The 21,672-nt window shown below is 40.9% G+C and overlaps 1 protein-coding gene across 2 annotated transcripts in view; it reads right to left on the bottom strand.

Moving 5' to 3' along the window:
* The window catches only part of GCC2 (GRIP and coiled-coil domain containing 2), a 46,472-nt gene extending 39,003 nt beyond the window's left edge, over positions 1-7,469 (bottom strand). Inside the window, exons 1-4 of one of the 2 annotated variants that reach the window (XM_080937665.1) lie at positions 7,396-7,469; positions 7,084-7,137; positions 6,048-6,132; positions 5,038-5,105 (exon numbers count right to left, since the gene is read on the bottom strand). In XM_080937665.1, the coding sequence (XP_080793791.1) occupies positions 5,038-5,105; positions 6,048-6,132; positions 7,084-7,137; positions 7,396-7,401 (213 nt within the window). In that variant the 5' untranslated portion in view covers positions 7,402-7,469. Of the gene's footprint in view, positions 1-5,037; positions 5,106-6,047; positions 6,133-7,083; positions 7,138-7,395 lie in introns of those variants that run through there. The other variant, XM_080937666.1, reaches the window with a different exon arrangement.
* Positions 7,470-21,672: the final 14,203 nt, after the last annotated feature.

Consider the following 21,672-nt stretch of genomic DNA (forward strand, 5'->3'; position numbering starts at 1 on the left):
TATCTCCTCCCCACAAATACATAAGAAAAAGAGTGTAACTGCCAAACAGAAACTTTAATACAGTAATGGAAAAACAAAAAAAGTTATTTCTAGATAAAACGAACCATAGCTTATGTACTGGCTGGTTTTGACACAAGCTGGAGTTATCACAGAGAAAGGAGCCTCAGTTGAGGAAATGCCTCCATGAAATCCAGCTGTAAGGCATTTTCTCAACTAGTGATCAAGGGGGAAAGGGCCCAGCCCATTGTGGATGGTGCCATCCCTGAGCTGGTAGACCTGGGTTCTATAAGAAAGCAGGCTGAGCAAACCCATGGGAAGCAAGCCAGTAAGTGACATCCCTCCATGGCCTCTACATCAGCTCCTGCTTCCTGACCTGCTTGAGTTCCAGTCCTGACTTCCTTTGATGATGAACAGCAATGTGGGAGTGTAAGCTAAATAAACCCTTTCCTCCCCAGCTTGCTTCTTGGTTACAATGTTTTGTGCAGGAATAGAAACCCTGACTAAGACAGCTTATGAAAGACATATGAAGAAATATTTTACAAAAGGAAAATTTGTTAATAGAGTTTATAAGCACTTACAGAAAAAAGCCAAACAAACAGGACCTATACGTAATTAGAAACTGGCCAGAATGTCACAGAAGTAACTACATAGAAGATTAATATGTAAAGCAGTTTCATTTTGGCCACTGGGGCTCCAGTAGAAGTTTCTTACCCTAGTTCTCCATCATCCTCTGTCCAGACTTATTCTTAATCCCATATCAGCCCTCTCTGCAGAGGCCCTGCCTACCACCCTGACTCACATGTACTGGGGACTCTACTTTCCGTGTGGAACAAAACCCTTCTCAGTTTTCCTGGACTTATTTTGTCCTTCTGCAGCCTATAGTGGAAGCCTCCTCCTCACAAAAGCTCCACTGCTTGGAGATGCCACCTCCTCCTGGTGTAGACCCAGTTCCCCTAGCTCTTTCTTACAGCCACCCTCAGCCTTTCCTCCTAGCCCATCTCTGTCCTTTTCTACCAATCTTCAGAAGCACTCTCAGAGCAACCACACAGCCAGCACATTCAAAGAACAGAGCACCCAGCCAACAAAGACAAGACCAGATATCAACATGAAATATCTCAAACATCATAACTCCACATCCCTGCCAAATCACAAACACAAAACAGACAAGACAATATGCCCCAAACAGAGCCCAGTAACCCACTACAGCAATCCTTGAGAAACCCAGTAACCCACTACAGCAATCCCTGAGAAACCCAGTAACCCACTACAGCAATCCCTGAGAGGTGGCTGTATCACTGAAACACAAAGGACAGCAACTATGAATGTATATAAGAACTGTAAAGGGGATACAAATAAACCTCTAAAGACCATGAAAACACAAGCAGGTGAATGAAGTAATGAAAACAGCTCAAGACATGAAAAACAGAATCAAAATTATTAAAACAAGCAAACAAACACCCAAGCTGAAATAAAACTAGAAATGAAAATTTTAGGATGTCAGACAAAAAAACTTCAGAGGTAAAAGGACAGGAGCTATCTAGGAAAGGCTAAGGCTAGCAGGTGGCTTCCAGGAGGTGGCTCACCTTTCTGCATGGATTAAGATGAACTCTGAGGTGCAAGGTCCCTGAGACTTCATCTCAGGATGACTTCCTGCAGCTGGCATGCCTTTCCTGTCACTATTACATAGCCTAAAGATTCCTGGGCATCAGCCCACCCTATTGAGCAGACTTTCTGCAGATCAACATAAAGATGATTTTAAAGAATTAACTGATTTAATTCAAATAATCTTATGAAGAAAGTTTTAAGAGATGGTTTTAGTTGTCTTGTACTAAGTTCAAAATTCTTGATTTAAAAGAATTGAGAATAGAATGTGCCCACTCCTCATAATAGTAAGTCAAGGCTGCACAATAAGAAATACAATGAGCTTTCATAATTACACTAAGAAGACATAGGCTTGGAACAAACTTGTATTCAAGGATAAATCATTCAGGTCCCAGGATAAAGCCACAGGTGAACACTATGATAAAGCAAGGCCATATGAAATTTTTGCTTTGCATTTACAATGAGCTTATAGAATGAAACACTGCTTTTAACTTAATATCAAGATCCTTTTGTGACTCCCATTTTGTGTAACATTTTATCTATGAGAACTTTTGTCTATAAAAAGGCCAGAGAAAAAGAAATAAAGATAATGGGGTTGGCTTGGGGGGAGGGGTTCTGCTCCATCCACCTCATCCATATGTCTGTTTGTATGTGTGTAAGGTATATGTGTGTGTATGCATGCATGAACATTTGTGGAGTTGAGACAGGTGGCTGGGCCTGGCGAAAGTATGAATGTGTGTATGAATGTGTGTGTATGTGTGTCTGTGCATATGTTCCTGTGTAAAGAATTTTAATTACTGGCTGCCTGGTCAGAGAAGGAAGCACTAGCAATAAACCCTTTTCCTAATAACTCATCTCCCCTCCCCCAGCTGTTAAGCAACAGGTGATAATTCATCTGAAGCCATCCTTCTGGGCCCAGAATAACAGAAGAATCAAGGAGATGAAATATTATTTATACTAAGCAATTTTTACTCTTGCCAAACCAAGTTTGGCCCTCAGCAGATGCTCCACCTCCTCTGTTGCCTTCTAGAGAGCCAGTGCTCAGGCAGGATCTCAGCACTTTTCCACAGAGTTTAAGACACAGAAGAGAGACCTCAAACACTGAAGGTAAGGTAGAAAAAATGGATAGGTTAGTCAAAGAAAATGTGAAATCTGGAAAAAACCAGCCATCCAGAAAAGACCAAATCTACAAATAGTGGGAATGCAAGGAGTAGAAACTCAGGTGAAAGGTGTAGAGATATTTTTTAACAAAATTATAGAAGAACATTTCTGTAATCTAAAGAAGGAGGTACCAATAAAGAACACCAAATAGACAGGACCAGAAATTTCCCCAAGATACACACTAATCAAAGACTTAACCACACAGAACAAAAGATATTAAAAAGGAAAAAAACCCCAAGTCACTTATAAAGTCAGGCCCATTAGAATAATGACTGACTTGCCAAAGTTAAACTAAGATCATATGAGCAATTAACCTCTAATGAAAGAAAACAGAAGCAGTAATTAAAAGTCTCCCAATCAAAAAAGTCCAGGGCCAGAAAGTCAATGCAGAATTTTACCACACCTTCAAAACAGGAAAATAGATCAATATCATTTATAAACATAGATGTACATATTCTTCATAAAATACGTGAAACTGATACTTGCTAGGAGAAGCAAGATCAGTTTTATACGACAGAGTACCGTTGGGCATACCTCTTACTCGGGTGAAGTCAGTTAGCCAATCTAAAAACCCACGTGTTTTGGGGTATTTTGTTATTGTTTTTTTTTTCCTTCCTCGACAGGAAAAGAACATGACGTTAGGTGGGTAAGAATGAAGAGCTGAAGAGCTGAGAGGACTTGGGGATAGAACAGGGGAAAGAATATGAGCACAAGATACTGCACGAAGCATTTTAAAATAATTTAAAAGTCGCAACAAAAAGTAATTTTTATCTCGTGTGTATGAGTGTCTCCCTTTGTGCATGTATGTGCACGGTGTGTGACTGGTGCCTGTGCAGGCCAGGCACAGGAAATGGAGTTACACAGAGGGTTATGAGCCGCCCTGTAGCCCCCTCTGTAAGAACAGCAAGTGCTCTTAACTGCAGAGCCATCTCCAGACCTGAAAGGAAAGGCCTGATGAGCATTCTGAAGATGTTCTGTGCATACTCTCTACACTGTCTCTTCCAATCTTTATAACCAACCATTGTTTTCCATACTGAAAAGCTGAAACTAATCTGGTAACCTAGGGTGAAGAAATAAGAACAAGGAAACAAAGATAGTCTATCTTGACATCCCTGGGAGACCAAAGACTTCTTAGGACTTCCAACTTCCATACTTCTGTGAATCAGTCCTAATTTCTGTGAATCTGAGAAAATTTTGGTTGCCTGGTATCGTGGCATATACCTTTAATCCCAGTACTTGGGAGGAACAGGCAGGTGGATCTCTGAGTTAGAGACAGCCAAGGCTACACAGAGAAGCTGTTATTTAAAAAAAAAAAAAAAAAAAAAAAAAAAAAAAAAAAAAACAACAAACAAACAAAAAAAACTTTTGCTGTTCAACAAAACTAAAATGTCCTATATGCTTACATGTAAAGTCATAGCTCTCAATAAAAAAGAGTAGAGTAATCCTTAAAAAGTAGAAAACAGTACATAATAATTTTCATGGAATGGTGGTGTAATGCTTTTAATCCCTGCACTCAGGAGGCAGAAGAAAGCATATGCCCTTGCTCATTTGTTTTTACAGTTTCCTGTACAGTCGTATGGACGAGTCTGTCACAATGAACTGTTAATCTAGTTAGTAAGTTTGACCAAGATACCTAGCAAAAGAGGTGTGCACGGGATAAGCAAACAGTGCAGACATTCACGGGATCACTGTCAAAGTCCAGTTTCAGAACTGCAACAGATCTAGAGGACAGCCAGAGCAATTCCTTGCAGGAAACAGAAGGCGTCAGGAAGCAGGAGTGCCAAGCAAATGGAGAGACACACTGGAGCCATCTCCTGAAGCTACAACAACAGGTCTGTGGCGACTGTTCCAGGTGCAGGATAACGGAAATAGGAAAGAGGGCAACTCTAAAGTTAAATGGTACAAAAACTAATGGTGACACCTAGTGGTGGGGGTCTGGCAAGTTGAGCTGAGATTACAAGGAAATGTGTGAGCATCCCCACGCTGCTTCAGGCGGCTAGAGCTAAAGCTATCCAATGTGGGTCAGCAGCCACCCCGCTGTATAAATCTACCTGCCCATGATGGAAGCACACATTGCTAACTATAGTGAAGGAAGACTGACTGTTTGCAATGACGCCCCCTTCACTCTGAGTTAGAGAACTAATAGGCTAAACCACAGTCAGCAATGAGGTGACTGAACAGAAGGAAAGACCGTTTGCAGCAGGGAGACGACCCTCACAGAGATTGTGTCTATTACTAGACACTTCCTACAATTAACAACAACTGCTTCCTTACCTTAACAATATCGTCAGTTCCTCCATCAACAGGTTTTGATTTGAGTTCTTCAACTTCCTTGTCTAATTCTAAAGAAATAAAAAGATTCCGGTTCAGAAAGTAAGAAAAGAATTACTATTAAACTGACAGGTACATTCTAAGAACCCCAAGCCTATGAATTAGAATGTATCTGAGAAGTCAGTAGTTGGAGAAATAGTAACTCCATCCAAACAATAGTAGTCCTTTTTTTCTTCTCCCTCTTCATATAAAAACTTTCATTTGGAAGAGTGGTCTAAGTTCCCATTACCCGGCTTTAGTGCACATGAATAATTGTGTTTTAAACTATCGAAATGATCCCTGAAAGTATACCAAAGAGCACACACGGGGGCACCCACAGCCCAGCTGCATATGTAGCAGAGGATGCCTTAACTGGAATCAATGCGAGGCTCAATGACCCAGCATAGGGGAATGCTACGGTGCCGAGGCAGGAGTGGGTGAGTGGGTGGGGGAGCACCCTCTTAGAGGAAGGGGGAAGGCGGTTGAGGATGGGGGGTCTATGGAGGGGAAACTGGCAAAGGGGGATAACATTTAAAATGTAAATAAATAAAATAACCAATTAAAAATAGTTGTGTTTCATGTGAAACTGTACTCACTTCTTCCTTTCCTGTCTTTTCTTATTTGTCTACATATATATATAGGTGGGGGGGGGGCGCTTGCTATGTTGCCCTAGCTGGTCTTGAAATCCTGGGCTCAACTTTTGTCTTAGCCTCTAGACTATCAAGGACTAGGTGTGTGCACCACTAGGACTAACTACCCTGAAAATCTGGAAGCATGTCCCATACATTCTACTGTTTTTGTTGTAAATATTTACTGTATAATCTTAAAGCAGTAATTAAACATATATCAAACACAGGTATTAATCTAAGTATTTCATCAATGCATGTCTAGTTCCACAGCTAAGTTCATCTCCCCAAAGGAAACTGCAAGGCTGGGCATGGTCTAATGAAAAAAAATAATTTCAAACCCGGTACCTGTACACCTTGCTTTGGCTTTCTGTAGGAGCATCATTTGCTTCTTGGCAAACTTGATGAGATCTTCTCTGGGCAATGTTTCTAGCTGAAAGATGTAGTCATATTACTGACTTTTATAACCCATGTTTCCAGTATGCCCACCTAAAAAAACCACAATATCTGCCTAAAGACAGAAACACTCTAAATATTCAAGCCACTCATATTTTTTTTAAATTGACAAACACAACTTCAATAACTGAAAGTTAATTAGACAAATCGAATATCAAACAAAAAACTCCAGCATAAAACTCTTACAGAAAACATTAATTCTCTAACTGTTCAAGTAGGGGCTGGAACTAAAGATTTCTAGAGCTGTAAAATTCATTCTGTTGCAAATTGAAAACCTAACTACATTCAAGTGTGAATCGGGTTACACTTAGATGTCAACTAAAACATTAGGGTTCACTAACTGAAAAATCAGTTCATCTTTGTGCTAGAAGTTCTTCATCTGCAGAATGAGAATAGGGAAGGAACTTATTTCACGAAACTTACATGAAAGATTCCGATGCTTAGGCAAATGCAAGTCAGTATGCCAACAATACATTTTGGTAATAAACCACTACCTTTCCTTATTATTTAGCATTAAACACTGTGGTGCTGTAAGAACAACCTCATTCAACCCTCCCTTGACTATGCAGCTGGAGCCAACAGGATATAGCTCCTCGATTTTTCCTTCCTCTTACTTAACCCCCCTCTTAATCGTGTCACTGTGTAAACTTTCATAGAACAGACAAGTTAAATGTTTGAAATACAGCAGGATCTCAGCATAGTGCCGACGCGGATCAGGAAGTAAACAAACAGCTTGCACATCAGGAAATTAAAAAAAGAACAGGAAATCTGTAAGTGATAGTAAATTAGAATGGAACTCCCCGAGGAAAGGTTAGTTATTAAAAAAAGAAGAAAAAGAAAGAAAGAAAGAAAGTCCCCCATGCCAAAGTTTTCCAATTCATTAACCTTGTGCCCTACAGGGAACCTGGTGGCAGAGTGCTCTCCTCACCTTGGATTTCGGGGTCGCGGAGGGTGCTGCAGCCACGGCATCTTGAGCAGAATCCTGCAAAACAAACCATCACAAGAGCTCATCCCATTTCCAGGTACAAGGCGCGGCCAAAGAAATTTGTGGCGAGGAGGACCCTTCCAAGGCGGTAGGGGCCAGAGCTGGGCCGTCGTCACGGCAAGAGATAGAACCAGGTTCAATGCCCAGCACCGCGGCGGGGGTCGGGCCGCGAAGGCGGGGACAGGGTACTGGCCGTGCCCTCCCACTCCTCGAGCGGCACAGGGGCCAGCGGGGCGGCGCGACGCCCACCGTTACCTCCATCGTGGCTGCGACCCGCGGCCACCACCGCCGCTTCAGGAGTCTCAGCTGCTCCGCCTCCGAGGCTGCCGAGGGCGGGTCAAAGGTCTTGCTACGCCTCCCCCGCGTCTCCAAGGCTACGCAGAGCGGCACTTCCGCTTCCTCCTCCGTGTCTGGAAGGAAGTGCTCCGTGCGCAGGTCCCCTGGGCCCAGCCAGAGAGTTCAGGGTTACCCTGCACCGTCCTGTGCCGAGTGAGCACGTTTCTTTTTTTTAATCACCTTGTTTCCTAATTTTTAAAGATGTGGTTTACAAATGTAACTATCCCGACTAGCAGGCATATGTGAAACAAATAGTTTATAGGTGACTTAATTCTGTCACATTCAAAATAGGTTCCTTTGTGAATAGTAATTGGGAATAAATTACCGGATCCATTATTTCCCGGGACTTTTAAAATGCTGGCATGCAGACTCTGAATTTCCAAATATTAATTTACGGGCTGAGGTGCTTCTTGGGTTGTTAATATTGTCAATTTGAAAGGATCTACAATCCTCCAGGAGACAACCTCTGGACATGTGAGAGATTTATCTAGATTACTATGGAGACCCACAGTAACTGTGGGAGGCAGCATTCCACAGACTGGTGTCCATGGCTGCATAAAAACGGAGAAATCAGACAGAACACAAGCATTAACCTGAAAGAATTCCTCAAGGTCACAGTGTGGGAAGGTAAGAGTGACTAGTGTCCAATAGGCACCCTCCTTTGTGGGTAAAGAGCAGAATAAAGGGATTCAAGGGCTCTGTCAGAGAGGCCTTTCTTTTCCTCCTGGATGCTCACAAGGGGATGAAGGCAAGATAAAGAAATCCAAACCAACCAAACAAAACCCCTGAGGACTCTAAGAGAGGAAAGCAAATGGGAGACCGAAAATGTACATTTCGTCGTTATTGTCTTATAGAGTGGTAGCAGGACACCCCTAGACTGATGGAGGCCTTCAAAAATGCCGGATACTTTTCTATAGCTAAGTCTGGCCTAAACATAAACTAGAGGACAGAGCAAGTGCTTGCTGGTGGGGAATATTAATTAACGTGTTGCATTTTCATAGGTCAGAGGGGGTTCATTCAGCAGGTTTTTCAGGTTGTCTACTTTCAGGTGTACACTAATTGCAGGTACAGGCCTTCAAGCAGTTGGGCCCTCACCCCAAGTAGACCCAGAGAGGGTTTCAAGTACATATGGCAAAAGCCAAGTATTTCTCCGGGGAGAGAAAATCATTACCTCCCCTCAATCCTCATTTCCAATAACAGCACAGCAAGCAACTGCATGCCTTCTCTCTTGTTTCTATGATCCGTCCGAAAAAGTTATTTTCTTCAGTTTTACAGTGGTCCAGCCTTCTGTTAGTTAATTTCCATGTATTATTTAGGTTCAATGAGAAGTTGTTTCTAGAGGTGGGATTTTCCTATAGATTTTTTTTTTGACTCAAAAATTGCCCTCTGGAAAAATATTTTTGAATCAGCATAGATGGAGAAAAAAAGATATTCCATGACAAATCCGAATGTCAACAGTATCTTTCTTTTAATCCATTAGTAAACAGGACACTAGAAGCAATACATCAACACAAGGAGATTAACTAAACTCAAGAAAACACCAGAAATTAATCATCTCACAGGAAAACCAACAGAATAGAAAACACAGGAAAACAGACATTAAAATAACAAGAACAATCCAATGTTAGTGACTGATATCTCTCAGCATCAGTGGATTCACTTACCAAATAAAAAGACACAGTCTAAAGAGTGGATGTATAAACAGTATCCAGCCTTCTGTTGCTTATAGAAACCCACCTCAGCCGCAACAAAAAACAGTATCACAGAATAAAGGGCAAGAGAAAATATTAAAGAACAAATGGATATCACATACAAGGCTGATGTGCAACACGGGTCCCTGGGGCATGGTGGGGTTTCTTTTGGGTATGTCCCAGGAGTGCTATTGCAGAAGCTGGGAACAACTCAGATGGTTCATGACAGAAGAAAGGATACAGAAACTGTGGTTCATTTACACAACTGCTCAGCTATTTAAAACAAGGACATCCTGAGTTTTGCAAGCAAATGGATGAACATAGAAAACAGCATTCTGAGTGAGGTAACTATGACCCTAAAGGACATGCACAGTATTTACTCACTAATAGGTAGATATTATTTACAAATTAGAGAAAATGCAGAATACCCAAGACACATACCACAGAACTCAAGAAGTTCAACTAGCTGAAGGGCCCAAGTCACACTTGGGAGGGAGGCAGAGACCTAGAAGGGAAAAGGGACAGGGGTGCGGGATGTATAAAGAACACAAGAAGGTAAAAACCGATAAAAGAAATTAAAAACCAGGTAAAGATCTAAACAGAATTTTCAACAGAAGAATCTCAGTAGGTGGAGAAACACTTAAATGTTGAGTCCTTTAGTCATCACTGAAATGTAAATCATAGGACACTAAAGATTCCATCTGACACCAGTTACTGTGGCTAAAATAATACAAAAGTGACAGAACATTCTGGCAAAGATAATAAGCAAGGGGAACACTCCTCCAGTGCTAGTAGGAGGGCAGACTTTTACAACCCCTTTTGAAACTATTCAGTTTTTTTAAAGAAAAGATTTAATAAGCAAACGAACATTTTGAAGCTGTAATTTATTGTATTATTTATTTAAAGCTCCAAACTTAAAGATTAAATAACCCCTTAGAAGTACAAATGATCAAAAAGCAACCTACTATGACTTGGAAATAAAAAAATAAGAATGAGGGGCTGGGGTGGTTGGTAAAATTCAATTGGTAAAACAATTGTCCTAAAAGTCTGACTGTCGATGTGGGGATAAGGGGATCCCCAAAGCTTACTTGTCTGCAAGTCTGAGAATCAGTGTGCTCCAAGACAGTAAAACAAACATACTAGTAACAACGGGTAAGTGAACATGGCTCCAAAACTGAGGGACATGGGGTGGAACACACGGGGAGGCCTGATGGCCTGAGTTCAGTTCCCAGAACCCACAATGTGGCAGAACACAACTGTCAAGTGGTGCTGCCCTCTGACCACCACACACTTAACCACATGTGTGGGTTCGGGAAAGTGAGAGGAAGACACTGCCAGTCTCTCCTTCACATGTGTGCACACACAACGTGTACACAAGGTGAGTGTGGGGAGCCGGGTCACAGTTCCTGTTCAAAATGTCTCTGTTTAATTCATTAGCAAACAGGTCACGTTGATCTAATATTCCTTAGTGAGTCTTTTTGCATTAAAATTGACACTTTATTTTATGATAAAGGTTCTAGTGTTATATTAGGATTAATGGCCTACATAGTAAGAAAGCCTAGACAGGTGGCTGGGCAGTTGGCAGCTCTAGTTGAGTTTCATAGAGCACTCTGTTTTGATTGCTAGGACCCACATGGCAGCTGACAACTGTCTAACTCCAGTTCCAGGCTATCCAGCGCCAGGTTTTCTCATACATGGTGCAAAGAAAATACACACAGTCAAAACACTCATGGGTAGGTGTGTGTATTTGTGTGTCTACAAAATTTAAGTGTAATTATAAAAATATAATTATGTAGATTCATTAAGGCCTAGCAGATGCTGTTGCAAGGTGTGCTGGTCTCATACACCTAAGAACATTTAGCAGGTATAAAACGTGGAGGTCCCCAGTGGAAATGAGTCTAAGTATGACCTGTCTGTCTCTGAGGATTTAGTTTTGGAAGGTGATTTTTTTCTCCCTATTTAACCCTGAGTTCAACTTGGCCTTGGGTCCCAAACAGTTCCCACCCCTCTCTGTCCACCCCCTAGACAATTTCAAGTCCCATTACCTGCCCCTCCTGTCACATTCATCGATTTGATATTTTCTGGAGTGGATAAAGTTCTCAATTTTCTCCAGGTCTCCTACACTGGCCGCTCATTGTAATCGTTGAACAGGGTCGTAGCCGATCAGATGGAAGGGAAAGCACGGCTGTCCCTGAGGACGCAGGAATGAGCATCCCAGACATGATTGCCGCAAGCGGGTGTGCCAGTGTCACCTTCTGGGCAATCTTAATGTCTGTACATCGTAATTGAGATCTTCCTCCATTATTGAGACCTAGCGCTGCCCAGGTCCTTCTTCCCCTCTATTTCTTCCCCTCTAGCTGATTGCTTCCTCCCAAATTCTACAATAAGAGTTTTCTAAAAAACGCAGGTCTTTCGAGCAAAGATTAGGAACCTCCTGATCATTCAGTGTGAACTGAACTTCCGCTCCTACCCAGTTCAGCTGTGCTGGCACCATCACAGTGACATCAGTGACATTCTGTGAGCACACAACGGTGTCCACCCCCCCCCCCAGGAACTTTATTGATGGTATTCAAACAGTATGGAGACCTCCCTATGCATCTCCTGTCTTTATGGGGTTCTGGAATGGAAATTGTGAGGGAGATGCTCAGTGTTGGGGACTGAGTTGGGGTGGGGACTCCTCAGTAACTAAGGGCCTCTCTCTTGCTATCAGTCTCTGCTGAGTGGTGGGTTGTCCAGTGGTTCTTACTCTTTGGAGGCCATGTAGGCCCTGAGGTCCACCACTCTATTGCTGTAACCATATTCCTTGTCATACCAAGAAATGAGTTTCACAAAGTTGTCATTAAGAGCAATGCTAGCTCCAGAATCAAAGGTGGAAAGGTGGGAGTTGCTATGAAAGTCCTGGGAGGCAAGCTGTTCCTCAGCGTAGCCCAGGATGCCCTTTTTTTATTGTACATTCTTTATATTTAATATTTAAATGTTATTCCCTTTGAACCCACATTTATCTCCCCTCCCCCTCCACTTGTTTCCATGAAGATGCTCACTTTTCCTCTCTACCTCAGTGCCTTGGCATTCCCCTACACCCGAGAAACACATTTCACTGGACCAAAGACCTCTTCTTCCATTGTTGCCAGAAAAGGCTATCCTCTTCTTCATATGCAGCTGTAGCCATGAGTCTCTCCATGTGTGCTCAATGGTTGGTGTTTCAGTCCCTGGGAGTATCTGTCCACAAACCAGCTCTACAAAGTTTAATACATAGATAACTCCAACACTAGGAGAAAACTACACTCTAGGACAAGCAAGGAAACAATCATCTTCCAGCAAACCCAAAAGAAAAAAAGCACACAAACATAATTCTACCTTTAACAAAAAAAATCACTATTTTTAATATCTCTTAACATTAATAGACTCAATTCGCCAATAAAAAGACACAGTCTATTAGACTGGATATGTTAATAGGACCCATCATTTTGATGAGTATAGGAAACTCATCTCAGTAACATGGACAGAAGCTACCTCAGAGTAAAAGGCTGGTAAAAACATTTCCAAGCAAATGGCACCACGAAAAAGCTGAAGTAGCCATTCTAACATTGAATAAAATAGACTTTAAACCAAAAGTTAACAAAAAAGATAAGGAAGAATATGTTTTACTCTTTAAAGGAAAAAACGATCAAGATGATCTTTCAATCCTGAACATCAATGCTCCAAATACAAGGGCACCCACATTTATAAAAAAAAACTAAAGCTCAAACATATATTGCACCACACAATAATAGTGGGAGACTTCAACACCCCACTCTCATCAATGGACAAACATGCAAGAATAAACTGAACAGAGACACAGTGAAACTAACAGAAGTTATGAATCAAATGGATTTAAAAGACACCTTTAGAACATTTCATCCTGAAACAAAAGAATATTCCTTCTTCTTCTCAATACATTACAAAACCGTCTCCAAAATTGACTATGTAGTCAGTCACAAAACAGGCCTCAACAGATGCAGGAATTTCAAAATAATCCTATGCCTCCTTTCAGATTACCATGGACTAAGGCTGGTCTTTAACAACAACAACAACAACAACAACAACAACAAAATAACAAAAAGCCCACATACACATAAGAGCTGAATAATGTTCTACTCAATAATAAATTGGTCAAGGTAGAAATAAAGAAAGAAAATATAGACTTTTTAGAATTAACGAAAATGAAGGCACAACGTACCTGAACTTACGGGACACAATGAAAGCAGTGCTAACTGGAGAGAGCATACACAAGCAGCTTGACAGAACACCTGAAAGCTCTAGAGTAAAAAGAATCAAATTTGCTCAAGAGGAGTAGAAGGCAGCAAATAATCAAACTTGGAGCAGAAATCAACCAAACAGAAACAAAAAGAACTATACGAAGAATCAACAAAACCAAGAGCTTGTTCTTTGAAAAAATCAGCAAGATAGAAAAACTCCTAGCCAGACTAACCAAAGGGCACATGGACAGCATTCAATTTAACAAAATCAGAAATGAAATGGGAGACATAACAACAAAAACAGAGGAAGTTCAAAAAATCACCAGATCCTAATACAAGAACCTATATTCAACAAAACTGGAAAATGTGGATGAAACAGACAATTTTTTAGTACCAAAGTTAAACCAGGATCAGTTAAACCATCTAAGCTGTCCCAAAACTCCTGAAAAATAGAAGCAGCCATCAAAGATTTCCCAAATAAAAAAGCCCAGGACCAGATGGATTTATTACAGAATTCTATCAGCCCTTTAAAGAAGACCTAATACCAATACTCTTCAAACAATTATCCAAAATAGAAACAGAAGGAACACTACCCAATTCATTCTATGAAGCCAAATTACACTCATACCTAAACCACTCAAAGTCCCAACAAAGAAAGAGAGCTTCAAACCAATCTCCCTTATCTACATTGGTGCAAAAATACTCAATAAAATTCTCTCAAACCACATCAAGAACACATCAACTCCATCAAGAGCATGCCAACTCCAAACTCTACCTCAACAGCATCCCTTACCCTTAACCTAAACCAAATATTAACCCTAATGCTAACCTTAACCCTAAAATTATCATTACCATTACCATTACCATAACCCTAATCCTTACTCTTACCCTTACCCTTAACTTTACCTTTATTCTTACACTTTTCCCTATACCTATTTCTATCCCTACAACCTTCCAAACTCCAAATCAAACTACTACCTGTAATCTTAACCCAAATCTAACACCTAACTCTAATTATACCCTTAAAACTACCCCTACCAAGTCCCCTATTCCTAACCCTAAACGTAAATCTAATCCTACACTGACCACTACCAGTACCCTGCCATTACTCTTGCTCTTACCTTTATTCCCATAATTACCATTACCCTTACTTCTTACTCTTACGCCTACCATGACTCTATCCCACCGGTACACACACTCCTACTGTCTTAGGGTTTTTGTTCTTGCACAAACATCATGACCAAGAAGCAAGTCAGAAAGGAAAGAGTTTATTCAGCTTACACTTCCACATTGCTGTTCATCACCAAAGGAAGTCAGGACTGGAACTCAAGCAGGTCAGGAAGCAGAAGCTGATGCAGAGGCCATGGAGGGATGGCTTGCTTCCCCTGGCTTGCTCACCTTGCATTCTTATAGAACTCAGGATGACCAGCCCAGGAATGGGACCACCCAAAAATGGGCCTTCCCACCCTTGATCACTAATGAGAAAATGTCTTACCCCAGTTCTCATAGAGGCATTTCTTCAAGGGAGGCTTCTTTCTTCATGATAATAACTCCAGCTTTCTTCATGATAATAACTCCAGCTTGTGTCAATTTGACACATAAAACCAGCCAGTAAATGTTTTATCTTCTGTTCATTCACCTACACTACATCATGAGTTTCCTTTTATGATATTTGGTTAATTGTTTTTCAACCTCTAGAAATGTGTTCCACGTTGTTAATTCCTGCTTCCTATCTCAGAAGCAGTTAACTCATGACACTTGAAGACTGGTAGAGTTCTAATTACAGTTCTCATATCAGAGAGAGTTTTAATAGCAGTCCTGTCATAAAGGGCTTAATAATTGCTTGTATAATTTTGGGAATTCTTTTTTTTCTCTTTAAAAAAGTTTATTTTATTTTTTAGTTCTGTGTGTATTCATAGCAGCCTAATTTATAGTAGCCAGAAGTTGGAAAGAACCTAGATGTCCTTCAACAGAGGAATACATACAGAAAGTGTTGTACATATACACAATCGAGTGTGTATATAGGAAAACAATGAGTTAATGAAATTCCTAGGCAAATGGATGGAACTTGAAGCTATCATCCTGATAATAGTGATGTAACCCAGTCACAAAAGAACACTCATAGTATGTACTCATTTATAAGCAGCTACTAACCCAAAAATCTTGAATACCCAAGAAACAACTCACACAACTTATGAAGCTCAAAGAGAAGGAATGCCAGAATGTGGATGTCCCAGTCCTTCTTAGAAGGGAGAACAAAATGCTCACAGGAGGAAATAAAGGGACAAATAGAGGACCAGGGAATGGAGAAAAGATCATCCAGAGACTTCCTCACCTGGGGATCCATCCCATATGCAGCCACTCAACCCAAGCACTATTGCTGATGTGAAGTAGTACTTACTGGCAGAAACCTGATATGGATGCCTCCTCAGAGGCTCTGCCAGAACCATACTGATACAGAGGTGGATGCTTGCAGCTAACCATCAGACTGAACATGAGGACCCCTGTGAAGGAGCTAGAGAAAATACTGAAGGAGCTGAAAGGGTCTGCAAACCCATGGGAAAAACAAAATTATCAACTAACCAAACCCACCACAGCTCCCTCCCAAGAACTAAAACAACAACCAGTGAGTTCACACAGAGAGACCCTTGGCCCCAGGTGCATATGCAGCAGAGGATAACATTCTCTGCCATCAGTGGGAGGAGAGGCCTTTGGTCCAGTGAAGGCTAGTTTTTCCAGTGTAAAGGAATGCCAATGTCCTGGAGGCAATGGGAGGGGGAGGGGTGGATAGAATTGGTGGAAGGGATAACATCTGAAATGTAAATGCAGAGAATATATCCAATTAAAAAAAAATAAAAATATTTTCATTGACATAAATCTTTGTTTATTGATATATAATTTCAAATTAATTTTGTTACTCTTAGATAGGTGCTGTGCCTATGAAACTCATTTAAAAATACAAGACTTAAAGCCAGTCCTTCTAATAGCTGCTATTAGAAACTGTTTGGGATAATTAAATAATGCAAGTTAATGCTCAGATAATAAACTCATGGTCATATTAGAATCTGATTTAATTACAATAAAATATTTTCAAGATTATTCAAATAGTAAATACCTGGTACTAATCATGTTTATTTCAGTTGTACTGTATATGTATAGATCATTTTCAGAAAACATCAGAGATCGACAAAATATGACTTTTAAAATGATTTTATTATTAATATATCTGTTGGTTAGGAGATATGTCTGCTCCTGACCCTACCCCCATCCCACTTCAAAGAAGATATTGAGCCTCATGCCCTCCAGGTGGATTTGTTTCAATTTTGGCAAGCAAGCCACTGTGTAAGAAATTCCCTTATTTCATCTGCAGACAAAATACTGTCCAGAAAAAAAATGGATACCTGCTAAGCTCTGCCTATATGGGGTAATCTTGTCCTTCATAATTCCTGCTTCTCTTAAGGTCTGTCAGATAGTTCTGGGCTAGAAGGCTGAAGATATATGCTTCAATGGTCTGAGGAGTATTGGGGACTCTCCAGGTAGTCAGTTGTCTTTGTATACGTCTTGCAAGCTTTGTTTTTGTGCTCCCTACATTTTCAGGCAATATTTAATTCTTCTCAGATCCCTCACAGGGTTTGAGACTAGTTGTTGTCTCACAATTGAACTTAAGTTGCTTAACATTAAGGAAGGTTTGATTTCCAGATTTGAAAGGATGGTTTTCAGATGGTAATGTAAGTTAAAAATCAAACTTAATTGAGCTACAAAATTAGAAACTCTTTAAGTTAGGACAGATGATAGAATATTTTGTCTAAATTGTCAAATGTGATGAACTGGATGTTATCATCCTTTATAATCTATATACATAATTGTTATAATTGTGTTCAATGTATATCTGAGAATCTTTTTAATTGGACAAAAAGAAGGAAATTTAGCTGCTTGTATTCTAATGCTAATGGGATTCACTACATTATTTTTCACAAGATGGTCTACATCTACCTCATGGGAGCCTGCTGCCTGATAATTCTGATTCATAAATAAAGATGCCAACAGCCAATAGCTGGGGAGAGGAGAGAGAGGCCAGATTTAGGGTTCCTGGGCTTGAGACCATGAGTGAGAGGAGATGAAGGAGAGACACCATGCCTAAGGAGTGTGCAGAACAGAGAGGCAGAGCCCACATGTAAAGGATCCAGGAAAGTGCAGTCCAAAAGGGTGCTCAATTATGTCAGAAACAGGCAAGATGGAGCATAGACATTAGTAAGTAATAACTCAGAATTATTGGTAGGAGACATATTCTAGCAACATGGAAGCTAGGCAATTTCCCAGCTATTCAGCTATTGTGCTACATAAGGCATATTAAATATAAACCCTGAATGTGTGTCTTTCATTTGGGACCATGAACCATTGAGAGTGGAAACAACCTCTGCCAGGATTTATTAAAAATATTAATACAAAACTACCCTAATACAAACCTAACTTAACCCTAATCCTCATACTTATCTTTACCCTAACACGTACACTTGCCCTTAGAAAACTCAAATCCTAGCCTTAACCCTAACCCTTTCCCTTACTGTTACCCCTATGCTAAGCTTCACTGTAACTCTAACCCTAATCCTTTCCCTTTCCCTTATGCTTACCCTTACTCTTATGCTTACACTTAACCCTTTGCCACTAGTATCCAGTGCCTATAGCTAACCATAGGGGTACAACAACTACCCCTACCTGTATACCAATCTCATCCCCAAACCAAACCCAACTCATAGACCTAATCTGTCTTCTACCCATACAACCTCTCCTACACTTATACCAAGCACTGCCCCACCCCACCTTACTCCCAAACCTACCCATACATCTACCACTATATCTATATGTAAAAATAACCATAACCTCACCCCTAATCAAAACCTAACTTCAACCTCTACTGCTACCCCTGCCACTAAACTTAAATGTAATCCTAACCCTACACCCACCTCCACTACTTCTATACTTACCCTAACACTTCTTTTTTTTCTCTCTCCTTTCTCTTCCCCTTCTCTTTCCCATAACTGTAATCCTAACCCTAGTCCTTACCCTATTATTAACCCTAACCTATCCCTAATCTTTACATAACCTCTATCCCTGCCCTTACTAAAACCATATCCTTATCATTACCCTTACTCTTACTCTTATGTTACACTTAAATACCCTTACACTTACCCTTAGCTCTACCCATACATTTATCCTACCCCTTACTCTACTGATACTTCTACCACAATCCCAATGCCAACCCTTACTGTTGTGAGTTGTCCTGATGATACTCTGTGTATCCTGATGTTAATTCTGCATGCATCACTGAGCAGTGGATCAGGTAGGTACTTGAGTGATATTCATGTGAACCTTTTCCCTCTTTTAACCAGTCAAATAAAAGCTAGAGCCTGTTATTGGGCAGTGGAAGGAAAAGGTGGGATGGGAGGTCTTGGAGAGTTGAGGGAGGTGAGAAGAGAGGAAAGAAGGGAGGAGAGGACAGGAGTGGAGGAGGAGGAAGAGAAGCTAGAGCACAACCACGTGGTCAGGAGAAGCTGTAAGTAGCAAGGCTACTTAAGTACAGTAGCTGGGGACCAAGTTGGTATAGTGATGGAGCTGTCCAATCTAGGCATAGAACTTATAAATACAACTTGATTGTGTGTTTTTATATGGATTTATTGGCATTAAAAAATACTGCAACACCAACGTCTTGCTTAGAACCCAACTAACCAGAGATAAAAGTCCACCCCCAAGCCCTCCAAAACCAGCTAGGGCTGCAGTCTAAAGCTGCAGCAGTGCATAAGTTAAGCTCTGAGTGGGTCTAAGGGGCTTACAGAGAGCTACTGAGAGGTTCCCTTCCCAAACCACAACATGGTTGGGGTTCCCTGAGCCTAAGAAGGATCAGGAGCCTGGGGTGCGATTGCCTGTAGAATAGCCTTCACAGCTGAGATTGATATCTGAAAAGACAGCAATTAGCCTTCTAAAGCCTTCTCACAGGCATAGCGGGCCGATCCTGGCATCTTCTGAAGGAGGACACAGGACAGCTAGACCTGCTCCACCACCTGAGATTGTGGGCAAACGCAGCTGGCCTCCAAAGGCAGGATGGTCCAGAATTGGAATGCAGTGTCCCCAGTTGTACAGGAGAGGGAGACAAAGGTCCAAGAAACTCCAAATCCGGTACTATATATATTTTTGGATACTTAAAGATCAAAAGCACAATGAATACCTTTTGGATTTTTTTTTTTTTTTTGAGTGATCTTTTTGAAGGGTTTGAGAGGAATGGGTTTAAAGAAGATTGACACCTTGTCAGTTATAATTATTACAATGTTAGGTAGCTTGGTGCTGTGCCCTTATAAGGAATACTATACCTGCAATAGCTATGACTTGGATATATGGAGAAGTAACCGTGTCCTTTGCTTTAGTAACTTCAGAAGTAGCTCTTGACCTTCTGACTGACCTCAGTAAGGACTGACAATCAGGTGTAGCATTCTCAAAATTCAGTTGTTTTGAAATGATATTTTTATCTCAGAGCTAGGAAGCACACTTTCTGCTTCCTCTTTCAGCCAAGCAACAAATACCTTACAAGGTTCATCTGGTTATTATATCATATTAGCAAGCCTCTCCGTGCTCCCTGGGTTTCAACTGATAGTGCTAGCCTCTCCGTGCTCCGAGTGTTTCAATTGAGACAGCCAGCAGATCCTCCTTGCTCAACTTCAGCTGGGTTGCCACTCCCAGCCATTCCCCTGTACCCATAATCATTTCAACCTCAAGCCCTACCTCTACTCCAACCCCAATCACAACCCAACACCAACCCATTATTCTGATACCAACTTGTCTTAATTAGGGTTTTGATTGCTGCAACAAAAAACTATAACCAAAAAAGCAAGTTGGGAGTAGAAAAAAATTTATTTGGTTTATACTTCCATGTTTCTGTTTATCAGAAAGTTAGAAAAGGAACTCACATGGGTCAGGATCCTGGAGGCAGGAGTTGATGCAGAGACCATGGAGGGGTGGTGTTTACAGGCTTGCTTCACGTGGTTTGCTCATCCTGCTTTCTTATAGAACCCAGGACCACCACCAGCCCAAGGATGACACCACTCACAATGAGCTGGGTCTTCCCCATTGATCACTAATTAAGAAAATGCCTTACAGATGGATCTCATGAAAGCCATTGAAGCATTTCCTCAACTGAGACTCCTTCCTCTCTGATGACTTTAGCCTGTGTTGAGTTGATCAGCCAGTCAAATAAGACTACCCATTCTTGCACTTCAAGTTTGAGACTAAGGACCCAAAATACCAAAAAAAAAAAGGGGGGGGGGACTCTATCTTTGAGAATTACCCAATCTTAGATATTTTGTTAAAGCAATAGGAAATGAACTTTGAACTTCCTTCACACCATTTAGAAAGGAACAACAAAGCCAATTTCTCAATATTAAATCTACAGTTATGCAAGGAAGAGGTAAATGTCACTAGGAATATGTACATTGGTATGTGTTCTGGATTTAGATTAAATAATTGTTAGCTTGGGGTAGAAGCTTCAGTAAGGAGGATGGGAGCAGACCTCAATATATGAACCTTTGTGAAGGTGTGCAGCTTTTATCTGAACTATAGGGTGCTCCTCTTTGTTCTCCACTGTAAATCAAAAAACAATAAAACCAAAATCCCAAACACAAAACAAAAACAAGCAAACAACACAACAAAATACAGCCTTTACTCTCTCTTGGCTTTTGTATCAGGGCAAATTTTGGAATCGATAAGTTATTATTGGCCTATGGCATTACTGTTATAGTTTTATCTCTGCTGCTATAACAAACTCAAAAGCAACCTGTTTTATAGATTATAGTTTATCACTGAGGGAAGCTCAGGCAAGAACTCAAGGCATTAACTTAAAGCAAAACCAAAGGAGTGATATAACTTATTGGCTTGCTCCCAGACTCACCTTTAACTAATTTTCTTAAACAGACCAGACCTACCTGCCTAGGAATGGTGATGCCCACAGGGGTCTGAGTTCTTATACATCAACTAGCAAACAAACAACAACAACAAAACAAATAAAAACAAAAGCAAGCAAGCAAGCAAACAAACAAAAAACCCCACAGACACACCCACAGCCTAATCTGATGAAGCCAATTCCTGAGTTGAGGTTCTCTCTTCCCAAGAGTATCAACTTGACAACCAAGATTAGCCTTCTCACAAAGACAGCCAAAATGGTTCCACATTGGGTAGCAGAAACTGTAGTAAAAGAAAAGATTCCTCTCCTTCCCTACCAC

The sequence above is a fragment of the Micromys minutus genome (genome assembly GCF_963924665.1).
Source record: "Micromys minutus genome assembly, chromosome: 25".
NCBI classification, from domain to species: domain Eukaryota; kingdom Metazoa; phylum Chordata; class Mammalia; order Rodentia; family Muridae; genus Micromys; species Micromys minutus.